This window comes from Bufo bufo, chromosome 2 (assembly GCF_905171765.1).
Source record: "Bufo bufo chromosome 2, aBufBuf1.1, whole genome shotgun sequence".
Classification (NCBI taxonomy): Eukaryota; Metazoa; Chordata; class Amphibia; order Anura; family Bufonidae; genus Bufo; species Bufo bufo.
Window position 1 is genome coordinate 55,311,929 of NC_053390.1, and position 17,051 is coordinate 55,328,979.

At 42.3% G+C, this 17,051-nt stretch overlaps 1 protein-coding gene across 5 annotated transcripts in view; it reads left to right on the forward strand.

The window, feature by feature from the left end:
* Positions 1–17,051, forward strand: part of ZBTB7C (zinc finger and BTB domain containing 7C) — a 218,625-nt gene that overhangs the window by 168,528 nt on the left and 33,046 nt on the right. The window contains exon 1 of one of the 5 annotated variants that reach the window (XM_040421116.1): positions 11,756–11,776. The exons of 2 other annotated variants lie outside the window; for them this stretch is intronic. In XM_040421116.1, coding sequence (XP_040277050.1) covers positions 11,763–11,776 — 14 coding nt within the window. In that variant the 5' untranslated portion in view covers positions 11,756–11,762. 2 more of the 5 variants (XM_040421119.1, XM_040421117.1) reach the window with 2 other exon arrangements.

Sequence of the window (17,051 nt, forward strand, 5' to 3'; positions counted from 1 at the left end):
GCCTTCCTGAGAATTCGCTCTCGCAGGATATGTATAACTGGGATTGGTCTTCCTCATTGAGGACACCTTCACCTTTCATTTCCAGACAACCAAACGCTTGGAGACTAACCATCATGATAATGGGTGGAGTAGTGGAATCATGTCAGCTTACGTAGCGGGAGATTTTAAGGGGGTCATATATAAGGGTGTTGGTATGGGTTAAGTGGCTCCATATGTCATATAATGACCTGGGTAAGACAGCTGCAGTGGACGTGTAGTTCAGGGCTTTTATCAATCTGCTCTGATTCATTTCTTAATATATCTTTATAAGGGGTGGAGCTTTGTTTTTCTGGCACACAGCTCCAAATCTCCTGCATAGACATAGTGTTAGATATTATTCTTGCTGCTTTCAGCCGCCACTAGGGGGAGCCTGCTGAGGACAAATTTATAACAGAGCTCAATAATACATGCAAGTCAATAGACAAGGGCTCTATAAGAAATCCTCCTCTTCGTCAACTGGAGAAACCACCTACAATGGAGCAATAGGGGGCAATAAAAATGTAATTGTATTATGTATAATTAATAAAATAAAAAAACACTCATTTCTGATTTATGAGAGAATGGGAGTGTATAATGGGAGTTGTGATCATGTAAAGATGATGATAATGAGATGAGGAGATATGATGTAATAAGGGTCATAATGAGATGATGGAGAACTCAGGCCTCTTGCACACGAACGTTGTGTGCCCGTGGCCATATTGTGGCCCGCATACGGCAGGTCCGCAATACACATGCACCGGCCCGTGTGCACTCCGCATATATTAACTTGAATGGGTCTACAATCACGGAGATGCGGAACGAAAGCACGGATCGGAACCGCACGGAAGCACTGCGGACAGATCACGGACCCATTCAAGTTGAATGGGTCTCGATCCATCCCGGCCGCCGCACAGACGTTGCCCGTGCATTGGGGACAGCAAATTGCGGTCCCCAATGCACGGAACGGATGCACAACGTTCGTGAGCAAGAGGCCTTAAAAGTACAAAGTTCATGAGCATACCGCCCAACTTTTGAAAATCGCAAAGAGGGACAGTAACAGCGGCATGCATAGTGCACCACACAAAATGCCTCTGAGAATGAGACTGTGCACAGGCGCGATGCGATCCCGGGCAGTGAGGCTGCCGGGCACATGCGCTGAAGATAGCCGGGGACACTAGTAGCCGCCCAGCGAAGTGAATATTGATGAGCTGGGCGGCGCTTCAAACGGCAGTTGTGGCGAGGCTGGCTGGGCGCAAGCTGAGGTGAAGCACCGCCCCTTGGGCAGATTGAACCCGATATCAGCAGGTTATAAAACTTCACATTACTGTAGTTATAAGGTGGACAGGAGGGATACTTACATGATTCTTATACACTTTATAAGACCTGTACGGTCATATATATACCTTAATATGCTTTTTGGCCCTGTCAGTGTCCCTTTAAGCCATGCCTCTAACTCCGTCCAATACATATCTACACATGCCCAATCCCACCCAGTCCTTTTAGTACATTGTGCCCCTTCACAGTAGGTATGCCCACGCTGTGCCCCTTTACAGTAGTTATGCCCACATTGTGCTCCTTCACAGTAGTTATGCCCACATTGTGCCCCTTCACAGTAGTTATGCCAACACAGTAGTAATGCCCACATTGTGCCCCCTCACAGTAGTTATTCCCACAGTGTGGCCCCTCACAGTAGTTATGTCCACATTGTGCCCTTCACAGTAGTTATGTCAACACAGTAGGTATGCCCACATTGTGCCCCCTCACAGTAGTTATGCCCACATTGTGCCCCCTCACAGTAGTTATTACCACATTGTTCCCCCTCACAGTAGTTATGCCCACATTGTGCCTCCTCACAGTAGTTATGCCCACATTGTGCCTCCTCACAGTAGCTATGCACACACTGTGCCCCTTCACAGTAATAATTCCATCATTGTGCCCTCTCACAGTAGTTATGCTAACACAGTAGTTATGCCCACATTGTGCCCCCTCACAGTTGATATGTACATATTGTGCCCCATTCACAGTAGTTATGCCAACACAGTAGTTACGCCCACATTGTTCCCCTTCCACTGTGTAGTTACAGTATGTCCACATTGTGCCCCATCAGTTTGTATGCCCCCCCTTTCAGTAGTGCTAAATCCCACTAAATACTCACCTAGGCCGTCCCCCCGATGATCGCAGCACATCCTGCTCTCCCTAACAGGCACAATGTGGTCACACATGCATCATGCCTGCTGAGATGGGTAGGTGGAGCGGACAGGCTGATTCCCGGGCCTGCACACTCCTCCTACACTGCCGATCAGTGTGATGTGTGACCGCATTGTGCCTGCTGGGGAGCGCCGGCGGTTCAGTTGAATGGCGAAGCAGGGAACGGACAGCTCCCTGCTTCAGGTGCCCTTAGGACGCAGAGTCCGTTGAAAGCGGGACTTACCTCAGCCATCGCTGGGACTGTCCCGCCAGATCAAGGACGATTGGGAGGTATGCATGAGGGTATAATAGAGCACAATGCATTTCGGGGGGGCAGTCTGCCCCCTTTCTCAAGCACATCACAAGAATACTGGTACATGGAATTCAAATAGAATTGACAAAACAGAAATAGTCAAAGCTGTATAGACCAATGGCATTTTTTTTGTAAGGGGGGTGAATACTGACATGGTTGTGAGGGCAGGTAGGTCGGGAGTCCTGGTGAGTGACTGTGTATATGGGGCGAGTCTCCTCCTGTGAGTATCAGGCACTCCCAGAGGAGAGGGGCCCATGTAATAATCATCTCGCCCAGGTTTGAATAAACAAGGCTGGGATTTCTTGTTTTGTATGTGTCTAAGTAGTTAGAATTTAACAGGTGCTGAAACACCTTCTTGCCCGGGGGTAAGAGCTTGTTGCGATTAGGGTGGGTGGTGTCATAACACTTTATCCCTGAGACAAGATGTACAAAATGTAGGTGTGCAGGAAGGAGGAGACCCGGGGCCGCATTGTCCTCGCTGCAGTGTGGTTAATCTCCCTGCAGATGTCTGTCACCCCGTGGGGCGGTATAAAGAGTCACAGCGAGAAAGACAGTCCTGAGCAACGCTGGATGAAGGCTGGAATAGCTTCCTGCTGCATAACCTGTATTATGGGGGGCGAAATAGAGGCAAACCTATTCATACAACCCTCAGGAGGGTGAAGGGTTTGCAAAATGCATGCATAATAGTGGGAATAGCCTGCAAACATGAATGTGCATAGCACAAGGGGGCCCGTATTACAGTGGATTTAATAACCCCCAACCTGCTCCAAGTGACGCCAATATGTGTTATCGGTAGCATGGGGGGGGGGGTGGCGGTTTACACAGGATCATTGTCTCAGTGGTGACATGACAGAATGACTCCACCGCTATGGGCTGAAATTTGGTTGGCGCAGTAACTTTCGCTACTTTACAATTCTTCATTTTATTTTTGGGGGTAGAATTTGCAAGAACTTTTCCGGAAATTTGCAATTAAAGGGGTTATCCTATGACTAATGTAAAAACCTGAAAATAAGGCATCACATAGTACATGACAACCTCTTTCTAACAAAGCTAGAACCAGCCCTGTACCTCACATGGCTCCAGAGATCTCCCCATTCATTGCTCTGCTAGATTTATATCAAGCTGAGAGCTCAAGGGGAGTGTCTTTTCTGCTGCAGCTCAGGGGGCGTGTCCATGCTCTCCCTATCACAGCTCAGGGGGCGTGTCTTTTCTGCTGAAGCTCAGGGGGCTTGTCCATGCTCTCCCTATCACAGCTCAGGGGGCGTGTCTTTTCTGCTGCAGCTCAGGGGGCTTGTCCATGCTCTCCCTATCACAGCTCAGGGGGCGTGTCTTTTCTGCTGAAGCTCAGGGGGCGTGCCCATGCTCTCCCTATCCAAACTCAGCAGGCAGTTGAAGGATGAAACTGAGCATGTGCGGCCTTCTCAGTGGGCAGGACAAAGAAATAAGAAAAAAAAAATACAAACAGCAGGTGGCGCTAAACAAATACATTTTTTTTTATTGAATAACTCAGTGGCTATGCTAAATTTTGAATTACATGCAATTACAAAAGAACTCAGATCCAAGTGCTGGTTTGAAAACTGTAGAGTGTGTTTTCATGGGACAATCCCTTTAACATTAATCAGGGGAAATCCTGCAAAAAGGGTGTGGGACTTAAAATGTCAATTGATTTGGAATTCAAAGGCTGATAAGTATGTACCCCCTTCTCAATAAAGGCTGCATGCAGCAAATTGTATTGCATGGCCAGCAAGTGAAATGGAAGCTCCTGGGACAAAGGAGTGGGTGTTGTCCAGGGGTAGATTGGCCATAGACTCTACAGGGAAACTTCCCGGTCGGCCGATGCCCAGGGGGCCACTCAAGTCTGCAGGCCAGGTACATAATGATCTGATGCTCAATGGCCACAGGTGCCCTATTGAATTTGGTTCTGCTGGGGCGGTATATTTTGGTTGTCCCCACCTACTTGTTTTGGCCTGTCTTCCGTCAGTTTGAACCCACCTACAACATTTAATTTTTTTCCAGGGCCACTTTAAGTTCCCAATCCGCATCTGGTTGAGTCAGTGGCCTGTGTCCTCTATCATCCTAGGTGGTGGGTCTGAATTTTCAACACCTCTGGTGAGATATTAGATGTTGCAGCAAAGGAAGCCAATTAGCTCTGAGGGCGATGACCGGTTTTATGACTGCACTGTCATGATATAAAAGGGGAAAATGTATTGTGCCATAGCCTGTTGCACATGATCCAGTTTGTCTATTGCTTGGTGCCACCATTCACACATTATCATTATAGATATCAATCAACCCAGCAAATTAAATCTGGTAAAATGAACCTGACAGAACAAGTTGATGTTATACCGATGTCATCAGGTGTTAGGTTTGGTTAATTGTTCTTCAAGGTGTTGCAGACACGAGCACGACCAGTGTGGGCGCCATTGTAATTATAGGTTCTGTTTTACCAACAGCAGAATAAACCATTTCTGCGAGTTCCAGCTTACTAAACGTTCCACAAAATTAAGGTGGTCACAGGGCGTCCCAACTCTTGGACCACCAACAAAAAGCTTTAATCTGCAGGGAACGTAGTAACAAGTGTTCAGTTCCACTAGAGCTCCTCCACAGGAGAAATGAAGCATTACACAATTCCTATTGAAATCAGTGGGGTGTCCATATAAGGCACAGACACGGTGAGTCCTCCAGAGAGAGATGCTCTTCACTGGTGACGTTCTTTCCAACTCATTAATGAATGTCCTTTAACCCCTTAAGGACTCGGCCCTATTTCACCTTAAGGACTTGGCCATTTTTTGCAAATCTGACCAGTGTCACTTTAAGTGCTGATAACTTTAAAACGCTTTGACTTATCCAGGCCATTCTGAGAATGTTTTTTCGTCACATATTGTACTTCATGACACTGGTAAAATGAAGTAAAAAAAAAATCATTTTTATTTATAAAAAAATACCAAATTTACCAAAAATTTGTAAAAAAAATAGCAAATTTCCAAGTTTCAATTTCTCTACTTCTATAATACATAGTAATACCTCCAAAAATAGTTATTACTTTACATTCCCCATATGTCTACTTCATGTTTGGATCATTTTGGGAATGATATTTTATTTTTTGGGGTTTAGAAGCAAATCTTGAAATTTTTCAGAAATTTTCAAAAACCCAATTTTTAGGGACCAGTTCAGGTCTGAAGTCACTTTGCGAGGCTTACATAATAGAAACCACCCAAAAATGACCCCATTCTATAAACTACACCCCTCAAGGTATTCAAAACTGATTTTACAAACTTTGTTAACCCTTTAGGTGTTCCACAAGAATTAATGGAAAATAGAGATCTAATTTCAAAATTTCCCTTTTTTGGTAGATTTTCCATTTTAATAATTTTTTTCCAGTTACAAAGCAAGGGTTAACAACCAAACCAAACTCACAATTTATGGCCCTGATTCTGTAGTTTACAGAAACACCCCATATAAGGTCGTAAACAGCTGTACGGGCACACGGCAGGGCGCAGAAGGAAAGGAACGCCATACGGTTTTTGGAAGGCAGATTTTGCTGGATTGGTTTTTTTGACACCATGTCCCATTTGAAGCCCCCCTGATGCACCCCTAGAGTAGAAACTCCATACAAGTGGCCCCATTTTAGAAACTACGGGATAGGGTGGCAGTATTGTTGGTACTAGTTTAGGGTACATATGATTTTCGGTTGCTCTATATTACACTTTTTGTGAGGCAAGAAAGCAAGAAATAGCTGTTTTGACACCGTTTTTATTTTTTGTTATTTACAACATTCATCTGACAGGTTAGATCATGTGATATTTTTATAGACCAGGTTGTCACGGATGCAGCGATACCTAATATGTATACTTTTTTTTATTTATGTAAGTTTTACACAATGATTTCTTTTTTGAAGCAAAAAAAAATATGTTTTAGTGTTTCCATAGTCGAAGAGCCATAATTTTCTTCAGTTTTTGGGCGATTACCTTGAGCAGGGTATGATTTTTGCGGGATGAGATGACGGTTTTATTGGCACTATTTTGGGGTGCGTGTGACTTTTTGATCGCTTGCTATTACACTTTTTGTGATGTAAGGTGACAAAAAATGGTTTATTTAGCACAGTTTTTATTTAAATATTTTTACGGTGTTCATCTGAGGGGTTAGTTCATGTGATATTTTTATAGAGCCGGTCGATACGGACGCGGTGATACCTAATATGTATACTTTTTTTTTATTTATGTAAAAAAAGATGTTTTAGAGTCTCCATATTCTGAGCCATAGTTTTTTTTTATTTTTTGGGCGATTGTCTCAGGCAGGGGCTCATTTTTTGTGGGATGAGGTGACGGTTAGATTGGTACTATTTTGGTGGGCAAACGCCTTTTTGATCGCTTGCTGTTGTACTTTGTGTGATGTAAGGTGACAATAAAACTGTTTATTTAGTACAGTTTTTATTTTTTATTTTTTACGGTGTTCATCTGAGGGGTTAGGTCATGTGATATGTTTATAGAGCCGGTCGATACGGATGCGGCGATACCTAATATGTATACTTTTTTTTTTCCCCTATTTTTTACCAATTTTTTTAAACTTTATTTGGGGAAAATGTAGTTTTTGTTTATTTTTACTTGAAACTTTTAATTTTTTGGGGGGAAAACTTTATTTTTTCAATTTTTTTTTTCACTTTATTTTTTGTCCCACTTTGGGACTTGAACTTTTGGGGGTCTAATCCTTTACAATGCATTCCAATTCTTCTGTATTTGAATGCATTGGCTGTATGAGTAATACTGTGTGTATTACTCATACAGCTTCCGGCCTATGAGATCCAGGGGGCTGGATCTCACAGGCTCGTCACCGGAAGGCAGCGCAGATGCCTTTTTGCAGATCCATTGTAACAATGCCTAAAACGGACAATATAAGGACATGTTCTATTTTTTTGCGGAACGGAAATACGGATATACGGAAACGGAATGCACATGGAGTAACATCCGTTTTATTTGCGGACCCATTGAAGTGAATGGTTCAGCATATGGCCCGCAAAAAAAACGGAATGGACACGGAAAGAAAATACATTTGTGTGCATGAGCCCTTATGGACTAAGCCAAATTTAGAAAATTTTGCAACTGTGTCGCTTTTATGTTTTACCTTTATTTGTAAACAAAATTCAAAATATACAGAAAACTTTGAAAAATTTGCAATTTACTAAATATGAATTTCTCGGCTTTTAAGACACAGTGATACCTCCTAAAATAGTTATTAATTAACCTTTCCCATACTACTTTATGTTGGGAGCATTTTAGAATTGTCTTTTTTTTTTTATTAGGACGCGTGAAGGCTTATAATTTTAGAAGCAATTTTTCAAGAAAATTAGCAAAACTGACTTTTTAAGGACCAATTCATGTGGGATCTAAGGGGTTAATCTGCCAGGCTCCTGCCTCTGATCTGGCAAACACAGCTACCGATCAGCTTACCATACATGTACGGCGCTGGTCAGCAAGTCACTTCCTGCTGCGCCGTCATGTGCTGTGCTGGTCGTCCAGGGGTTCATCAGCAGTGTAAGTGAGGCCTTCAAAAAATATATGAGGCAGACATTCTGGAGGCCGATCCTCATAGCAGTTAAAAGATGAAAATATGAGAATATTATTCTAGAAAACAGCATTTAGTTATATATATATATATATATATGTAGCACTACCACTGTGATTTTAGGTTGCACCTTTTTTGCATTCCTAAAGGGGTTGGCCACTTTCTCTCTACTGTAGATCAATGTGTTTGTAAGATTATTATAGGGCATTTACTAATATAGTCTTTGTTGATATTCTGAACCATTTTCTATATTTCATAAGGTATTCTCTCTTGTTGGTCAAGTCTTTTATGCTGTCCACACAGAGGTTCTGTCCATAAAATGGCTGCTGATGGAGGGTCACGTGACCAGGCAAATCACTCAGTCTCCTCCATTTAAGCACACTGACTGCACCTGCAATAAAACTCTCACCATTGCAAGTGCAGGTGGCAGAGGTGGTGTCTTCGAGTGGAGCGATGTGTCTGGAGTTATTTTTCCTGGTCACATGACCCTCCATCAGCGGCCATCTTATGGACAGATCTTCTGTGTGGACGGCACAGAAAGTTTGCCTAAGAACGACATGACGTATGAAACACAGCAAACTGCACAGATTATCAACAAAGGCTATATTAGTAAGGCCTCATGCACACGGCCGTGCCGTTTTTTGCGGTCCGCAATCCGTGGATCCGCAAAAAACGGAAGCCTCCCGTGTTGCCTTCCACAATTTGCGGAACGGAACGGGCGCCGGCAATATAAATGCCTATTCTTGTTCGCAAAGCGCGGACAAGAATAGGACATGTTATTTTTTTTAGCGGGGCCGCGGAACAGAGCCACGGATGCGGACAGCACACGGAGTGCTGTCCGCATCTTTTGCGGCCCTATTGAAGTGAATAGCTCCGCATCCGAGCCGCCAAAACGGCGGCTCGGATGCGGACCCAAACAACGGTCGTGTGCCTGAGGCCTAAGTGTCATATAGTCATCTTACCTACACATTGGTCAAAAGTAGCCAGAAAGTGGCCAACCCCTTTAAGTTTTCATAGGGCCTGTTTAGGGGAGGCAGAATTATAAGAGGTTCATCCAGTTGCTTTGGTTGTGGAATATCATTGATGCATAGTTGCCAACTGACCCAAATTTGCTGGGACTATCCCTGATTTTCAGAGACAGTCCAGGCAAATTTGGGCTCTCCTGGGCCAAAAATGAGAGGGGTAATGTAAATCCCGCCCATAACTGGGTCCCTAACTGGGGCTTAGGCAGGTTGTAGATCACCATCCTAGCCCTTCTTTGAGTCATTTCAAGAATTCTTACATTAAAATAGTTGACCAGGATTAGAAAAACATGGCTGCTTTCTTTCAAAAAAGCGCCACACCAGTCTACAGGTTGCATGCGGTATTACAGCTTAGTCTAATTCACTTTAGTGAAGCTGAGCAGCAATACCAGACACAACCTCATTAACCGACATAGATAAGTCAGCAAAAATGTTCACTTGTACATTCTAAAGGGAAATCTGAAAAATGTATATTTGGTGCATTTTTTTTCTATATATGATTGATACTGATGAATTATCAAAACTAATTGCTTCCTAGGTGGGTTATTCAGACATAATGTTACTAGAGAGGGCAAAATCAAGATCCAAGTGTAAAATCTCCATGCGGACACATTGCGTGTGGTTAGAGCAGTCATCGAGCCAAACAGCGATTGTCCGACATTTTCTGTACTTGATTTTCCACCATCAAGCAAGTCGCTCATTGCTAATGATATAAGCTGCTGGAGTGTAACCTGTCGCTGACGTCTGACTCTTATGTGCTCTTAGCTCTGGTGCTAATGATAGAAAATTACTCTGAGGTCCCGTTATTATCAGACTAAACAACACAGCGTCATCCTCAGCCCTGTAGTCAAACCTATCACCCCCTGGTGATGATCTCAGCGCTATAGCCTATTCATTTATTTGCAGGGGATCATTCACATTTGTTCTATAAATGGGATTTTCCAGCCTTATGTGCAGTTACTACAAGGAGTTGGATCCTTTATGCATCTATTTTTTCTGCTCAATAAAAAGAAAAATGACAAGAATATAACTACTATAATACTGCCCCATATGTACAAGAATATAACTACTATAATACTGCCCCATATGTACAAGACTATAACTACTATAATACTGCTCCTATGTACAAGAATATAATTACTATAATACTGCTCCTATGTACAAGAATATAACTACTATAATACTGCCTCCTATGTACAAGAATATAACTACTATAATACTGCCTCCTATGTACAAGAATATAACTACTATAATACTGCCTCATATGTACAAGAATATAACTACTATAATACTGCCTCCTATGCACAACAATATAACTACTATAATACTGCCTTCTATGTACAAGAATATAACTACTATAATGCTACCTCCTATGTACAAGAATATAACTACTATAATACTGCCTCCTATGTACAAGAATATAACTACTATAATACTGCCTCCTATGTAAAAGAATACAACTACTATAATACTGCCTCCTATGTACAGGAATATAACTACTATAATACTGCCCCCTATGTGCAAGAATATAACTACTATAATACTGCTCCTATGTACAAGAGTATAAATACTATAATACTGCCTCCTATGTACAAGACTATAACTACTATAATACTGCTCCTATGTACAAGAATATAACTACTATAATACTGCCTCCTATGTACAAGAATATAACTACTATAATACTGCCTCCTATGTACAAGAATATAACTATTATAATACTGCTTCTATGTACAAGAATATAACTACTATAATACTGCCTCCTATGTACAAGAATATAACTACTATAATACTGCTCCTATGTACAAGGATATAACTACTATAATACTGCCTCCTATGTACAAGAATATAACTACTATAATACTGCCTCCTATGTACAAGAATATAACTACTATAATTCTGCCTCCTATATACAAGAATATAACTACTATAATACTGCCTCCTATGTACAAGAATATAACTACTATAATACTGCCTCCTATGTACAAGAATATAACTACTATAATACTGCCCCTATGTACAAGAATATAACTACTATAATACTGCCTCCTATGCACAACAATATAACTACTATAATACTGCCTTCTATGTACAAGAATATAACTACTATAATGCTACCTCCTATGTACAAGAATATAACTACTATAATACTGCCTCCTATGTACAAGAATATAACTACTATAATACTGCCTCCTATGTAAAAGAATACAACTACTATAATACTGCCTCCTATGTACAGGAATATAACTACTATAATACTGCCCCCTATGTGCAAGAATATAACTACTATAATACTGCTCCTATGTGCAAGAGTATAAATACTATAATACTGCCTCCTATGTACAAGACTATAACTACTATAATACTGTTCCTATGTACAAGAATATAACTACTATAATACTGCCTCCTATGTACAAGAATATAACTACTATAATACTAGCTCTCTGTGACCGGTTATGCTTTGATGTATAGTTCACATTCAGATGGCTACAGCAGGCAGGCAAGGGTTAAACGAAAGTGGGCACAGCACAGAACCAGCACTGTTTTTGTAGCAGAGATATTAGCAGGGAAAGCTGGGGCAGGGCCGTGTGATTATTGGCTCGGGTGTGGCCATTAGGCAGGTTTACAATCACACTCTTGGCCCGGATTCCATGTTCTGAATGAAGACACAAGGGTTGGTCTTTACCTTCTGATCTGACGTGCTGATGTTGTTGGGTGGGGGGACTAGTAGGGCTGTTTAGTAAGTGATGTGACCAGAGTGCAAGCCAAAATCTCAGTCCTATCTGGAGCACCGTCTAACCCTATGCGACAGGGTGTCTCGTCAGCTCCCTGCGTTGGATTACTGTACGTAGCTCGGACTGCAGAGGGTTGAAACCAGTGATTGCAATCAATCTGCTCCAATGGGGTCATAACTCCTGCACCACAGACCTACCAAGGTACCGTACCTCTATCTGCATCTTAAGAAATCATGGACACGACGAGGCTGGGGGTTCAGGCAAGTGCACAATCCGTCCCTGAGCTCTTTTAGGGGCTGCATTGGTTGTGCTATGTGATAACTCCAATAATGTCTATATATCCTGTAGATAACATATTGAGATATCTCAAGGAGTTGTGAGGAAGGACACACTTAGCTCTGCTATATCTGTACATCTCTGACAGCAAGAATTACACTCATTTTAAGGCTGCTTACTGCAGGACCCACAGTCAGCAAGTTGTTCAATTGATATATAAGCTTTTGTGTTTTACATTTTATGTTTTTTTTTTTGTGTGTGTGTGTGTTTCTTATATAGTAGCAGGTCTGCTGAAGCATTCCAGTCATTTCATTGAATGCTGCTGTAAGTTTCGCTGCAGCTTTTGTAGACATTTTAGTAAAAGAATGTACATTATCGGTTCATTCATTAACAAGTAAAGGGGTATTCCGACTCAAATAGGGCTAAGCAAGTTCTAAATATTTTAAGCACCTGGTTCCATTGCCAGGGTGCACCCGGTTGTCGCGACTCTTGTCTTCCCTTACCGTGTAACAGGTTGTCATGTTATGGGTGAGATGAACACCAGTGAGGTCAAAGATTGGCCGAGGCTTTATGGGGCAGTGGATGACTTGACATTTTGATGATTCAGAGTCGTTTGAAGGGTTAGAAACCTCCTTTAAATGTTTTCTTATTGTTCTTTTTACATTATAAAGGACAGTCATAATTATGTTTTAATGGTTTTTACCTTTTTTAATGTATTTTGATCTATTGTGAAGAAAAAAAAAGTTTTTGTCGTCAGGCGGGATCTAATGGATGTGGAGGTTTTTTTTTCTCATCTTATATTCTTTTCTAGGATGTATAGCAGAGGTTCAGCAACCGGTTTTAATTCCGCAGATATAAATACATATTAGGTCTATGTTGTCTGAACCCATTCATTTTGGTGGATTTGGCCAACCATGTAATATGTTCGGCATACTCCTGACTCCCAATGTTTTGGATGATAACAATCGGGCGTGTTGGATTTCCATACAATGTCGGACTGGGGTACCTAGGGCCCACCAGTAAAAAGAAATTTGGGGGCCCACCGTACGGATACATTCAAATATAATAAATAATCTAACAAGTTTTTTATATGAGCATAGGCTGGTTGAGGGGCTTTACATTGACTATATGTATGTAGTGCAGTAAATATAATGTGTTATGTGTCACTTGTGCAGGAGGTGGGAGACTAGGGGCCCACCTTGCTCAGGGGCCCACCGGGGATTACCCTGTACCCCTGTGGGCCAGTCCGAGCCTGTTTCCACATGCCCAATCGTTTTATTCTAGGGGAGATAAGCCACCTCCAGATGTTTTTCAGCTAAACCTAGGGATCAATAACTGACTCTTAAAGCATCTGGTTAACTTTAAAGGGTATGGACACCTTTAACATAGAACAAATATTTTCTTATGTATTTTAATGGTTTCCTTGAGTGAAAAAAAAAAGTGTAATCTTTATTTCTTCACTCATTTTCAGACACCCTTAACTTTAGTGTACAACTTGCTCCTATATTCAGACTCTGGTGGTGAGGTCTGTGTGTCCAGGATTCTGATGTCCTCACTAGCTGCCATGCATCAACACAATTTCATTCCTGGACTGATTTTCCTTTTTACAGCTCATGAGGGATTTTCTCTCTCTTGTGCCTACAAACACTGATGCTGAGGAGCTTGGGTGCCTCTCCACCTGCAGAGTCTGTCATGGGTGCTCCGTTTTCACTCTACACAGGCTATGTGATTCAACCCCTGCACACTGCCTTGTGTGTGTGCTTTCTTCGCCATCTACAGACTGTGAGTGCTGTCCTCTTGGATCTTTTCCCCCTCTCCACTCTCTGATCTGCTGTGTACTACCTCCCTGTTGATTATCACAGAGAAAAGGGAGGGGGAGAGCAAAGAGAGCTGTCAGGAACAGGAGCAGAACTGTGAGAATCGGCAGCGCCAGTAGCTAGATGAAGGACTTGCACATACTCTGCAGAAGCAAAATGGTGGGAATTTTTTTATGAAGATTATTTTCAAAGTTGTTTAATTTTCCGAAAATGAACAAAAAGAAAATTCAGTGCAAAGGATGCCCATAGTCATACTGAAATTTGCCCCATTACTGATGGTGATGTATGTCACTGGAGTGCATTGAGGTCCAGGACACTTCTCGAACTCAATACAGGGGCCCCGATGAAATCATGTGCTATTTGTTGTGAAGGTTGTGAATACAACCTCTGCACCCTCTATAGCTACCCCTCTGGATTATAGAGAATTGTCTCATCAATAGGTTAGGTTTCTCTTGGGTGCTCGTCTTTCATTGATCCTGCAGTGGAGGACCTGTGAATGGACAGATCCACCGAACTAGAGTGCAGTGGTATTATAACCCTCATCATGCCCTCACAAACATGCTGAGATTCCCAATACCATGGGGTCCAGTTAAAGTTAAAGGTTGTTCTGTGAGATGATTATCTGAAATTAGCCCAGATATCGTCATTCAGTCTCTCATCCTCCTTCGTTATTGAAGATTTCTTCATAGCGTCATAAAAAGGTAAGCACGTACTATTATGGCCGAGAATGGGTTAATCACCCCCCCCCCCAAGTTCCGCTTGCCGCTGCCTGTCTCAGTCTCTCCACCACCGCCTCCTCCTCCTCCTACTCGTCTTCTTGGCAGCGTTTGGGCATTTAATATCTTTACTGTTGTACTTGCTTTGCCCTCTAGTGAAGACAAAGCAGACATCAATAAACCCCCCCGCCCCCACCCCAATAAAAAAAATGATTACATGTTGGTTGCTCCAAGTGTATGGAATAAGAGGAAAAACATAAGAATATAGTAATCTTCCAATGAAAAAAAATCAATACAAACGCAAAAGAAAAACTTAAAACAAAGAAAAGGTGAATTTATATTAGACCAAAAAATAGAAAAGAACAAGTTTCACATTGCAAATCTTCAACAAAGGAACAGTGAGCTTTTTATTAAAAGGGTCCTCCAACAATAAGATTGGACCCCCAGTTATTAGTTGCAATGGTGGGGTACCCGGCAGTAGGTCTTCAATAACCCTGCAGCATCAAGACAGGGGAAATGAAGGATGCCATTTCCTGGAGAATGGGTTTCCTAAACCCTATGAAAAGGGTTGCCCACTTTGGATGCGCCCTACTTCTTAGATGGGTCACTTGACAGTAAGATGATCACAAATGTGCCCTCCGGCTGGGACCACCAGTGATCTGCTTTGTGTTTGATTTCTCTGCAGCGCCACCACAGGACAAACGAAGCATTGCACATTGCTTATTGAGATCATTGGGTTGGAGGACAGGTCCGCCAGAGAGAGGTGGATGCTCTTTGTAAGGCCGCATTCACACAACCATGGGACGGCCATGCCTGTTTGGCAGACCGCAACCCTCAGATCCGCTAAACACGGGCACAGGCCGTGTACACTCGGCATCATTGACTTCAATGCGTCCATGATACGCAAGATGCGGCCGAAGATAGGACTTCCTCTTTTGCTGCACAGAAGTACACGGAAGGGCTTCTATGTTTTTCCTGGTCTGTGCCTCCGCACCGCAAAGGGTGTCCTTGGATTGTGGACCCGTTGCAAAATACATTACGGTCGTATGCATGAGGCCTAACAGACATTTATGCAGGGTCCCAGGTGGGAATACCCCTTTAAATAATTTTTTCCTAGTTTTTGTGTATCCAAAAACAAAGCAGCTTTAAGATCCCTGCTAGATGTCAGTGAATGGAAACACCGTGCCAAAGCTGAAAACCTATCCTGCTCACACAGCTGGTCGGCCTCATACTATGATAAGAGCCTGTAGGCAGGTAAGGACAATAGTGCTGCTGCCGTGCTTGGGTCATACTGTTACACTGCAGCAACCCTGCGAGTGACAAACCCTATGAGAGATATTGGACGTGTACACGTTTTTAGATATTAATCCCCCTCCCGTGACTGACAGCAAGCAGAGATCTTGAAGCCATATTGGAAAGTTGCAAACCTCTTCATTATACAATGAACATACTTTGCTTCTGTCAAGCGGGATGATCCCTTTAAGGGAATACAATGTATCCATTCCGTTATGTGAAGCATAATATTCACTGATTGGATACATATTTTCCTGCTTTTTCATTCTTTTTGTTTCTCGATGGGGTTGCGATGAGCTGGAGTATCTGCGACTTAGAACGAATATCTCCCCAGGGTCTGCCACGGCCTAAGATTAAGAAAACAATTACTTTCTTTGAGCACTTTTCTGGTTTTCCAGGAGAGATGGCGATATTTTTATTGCTGTATTGATCTACAATATATCAAGGTTAACCAGGACAATGGCTGCGGGCAGCGCACATCGCCAATTAATGTGTTCTGTATACACTGAATAAACAGGATCCTCTTCTATTTCTCAATTAAATATCGACCTGTGAACGGCTTCTTCCTATACAACATGAAAAATCGAAGAGAGGAGCAATGTAAGGGCCACTGATCTTAATGGCAGCTGCTCCAGACAGTGTACACCGACTCCAGAAGGTTTCTCATTCTTAACATTTTGCTCAATTTTGATTCTAATAGAAACATTAACTCTTAAAATCAAACAATCGTCAGTAAATAGGGACTTTTTTTTTTACTTTGTTTCTTCCAAAGCTAGGTGATAACCAGTATGGCCAGCACATAGCACCCAGAAGGGTTATTGTCCATATCATCTAGACCAGGGGTACACAACATTTTCTGGTTGGGGGCCACATTGACAATGGACCAATGACAAGAGACGAAAATAGAATTTAAAGGTGTATTAACAAGTGAAATGGCGTTTTGTACATTCAGTATATACCAGTAATGTCTGGTTACACTTCCAGGACTCCCATCTAATGGGAGAAATACATGAAAAATATATGTGAGCAGCCACAAGACCTAGACAGACATGTCTGTTACCAGATGGTTGGGGGCCACACAGAATGGTATCAAGGGCCGCATATGACCCCTG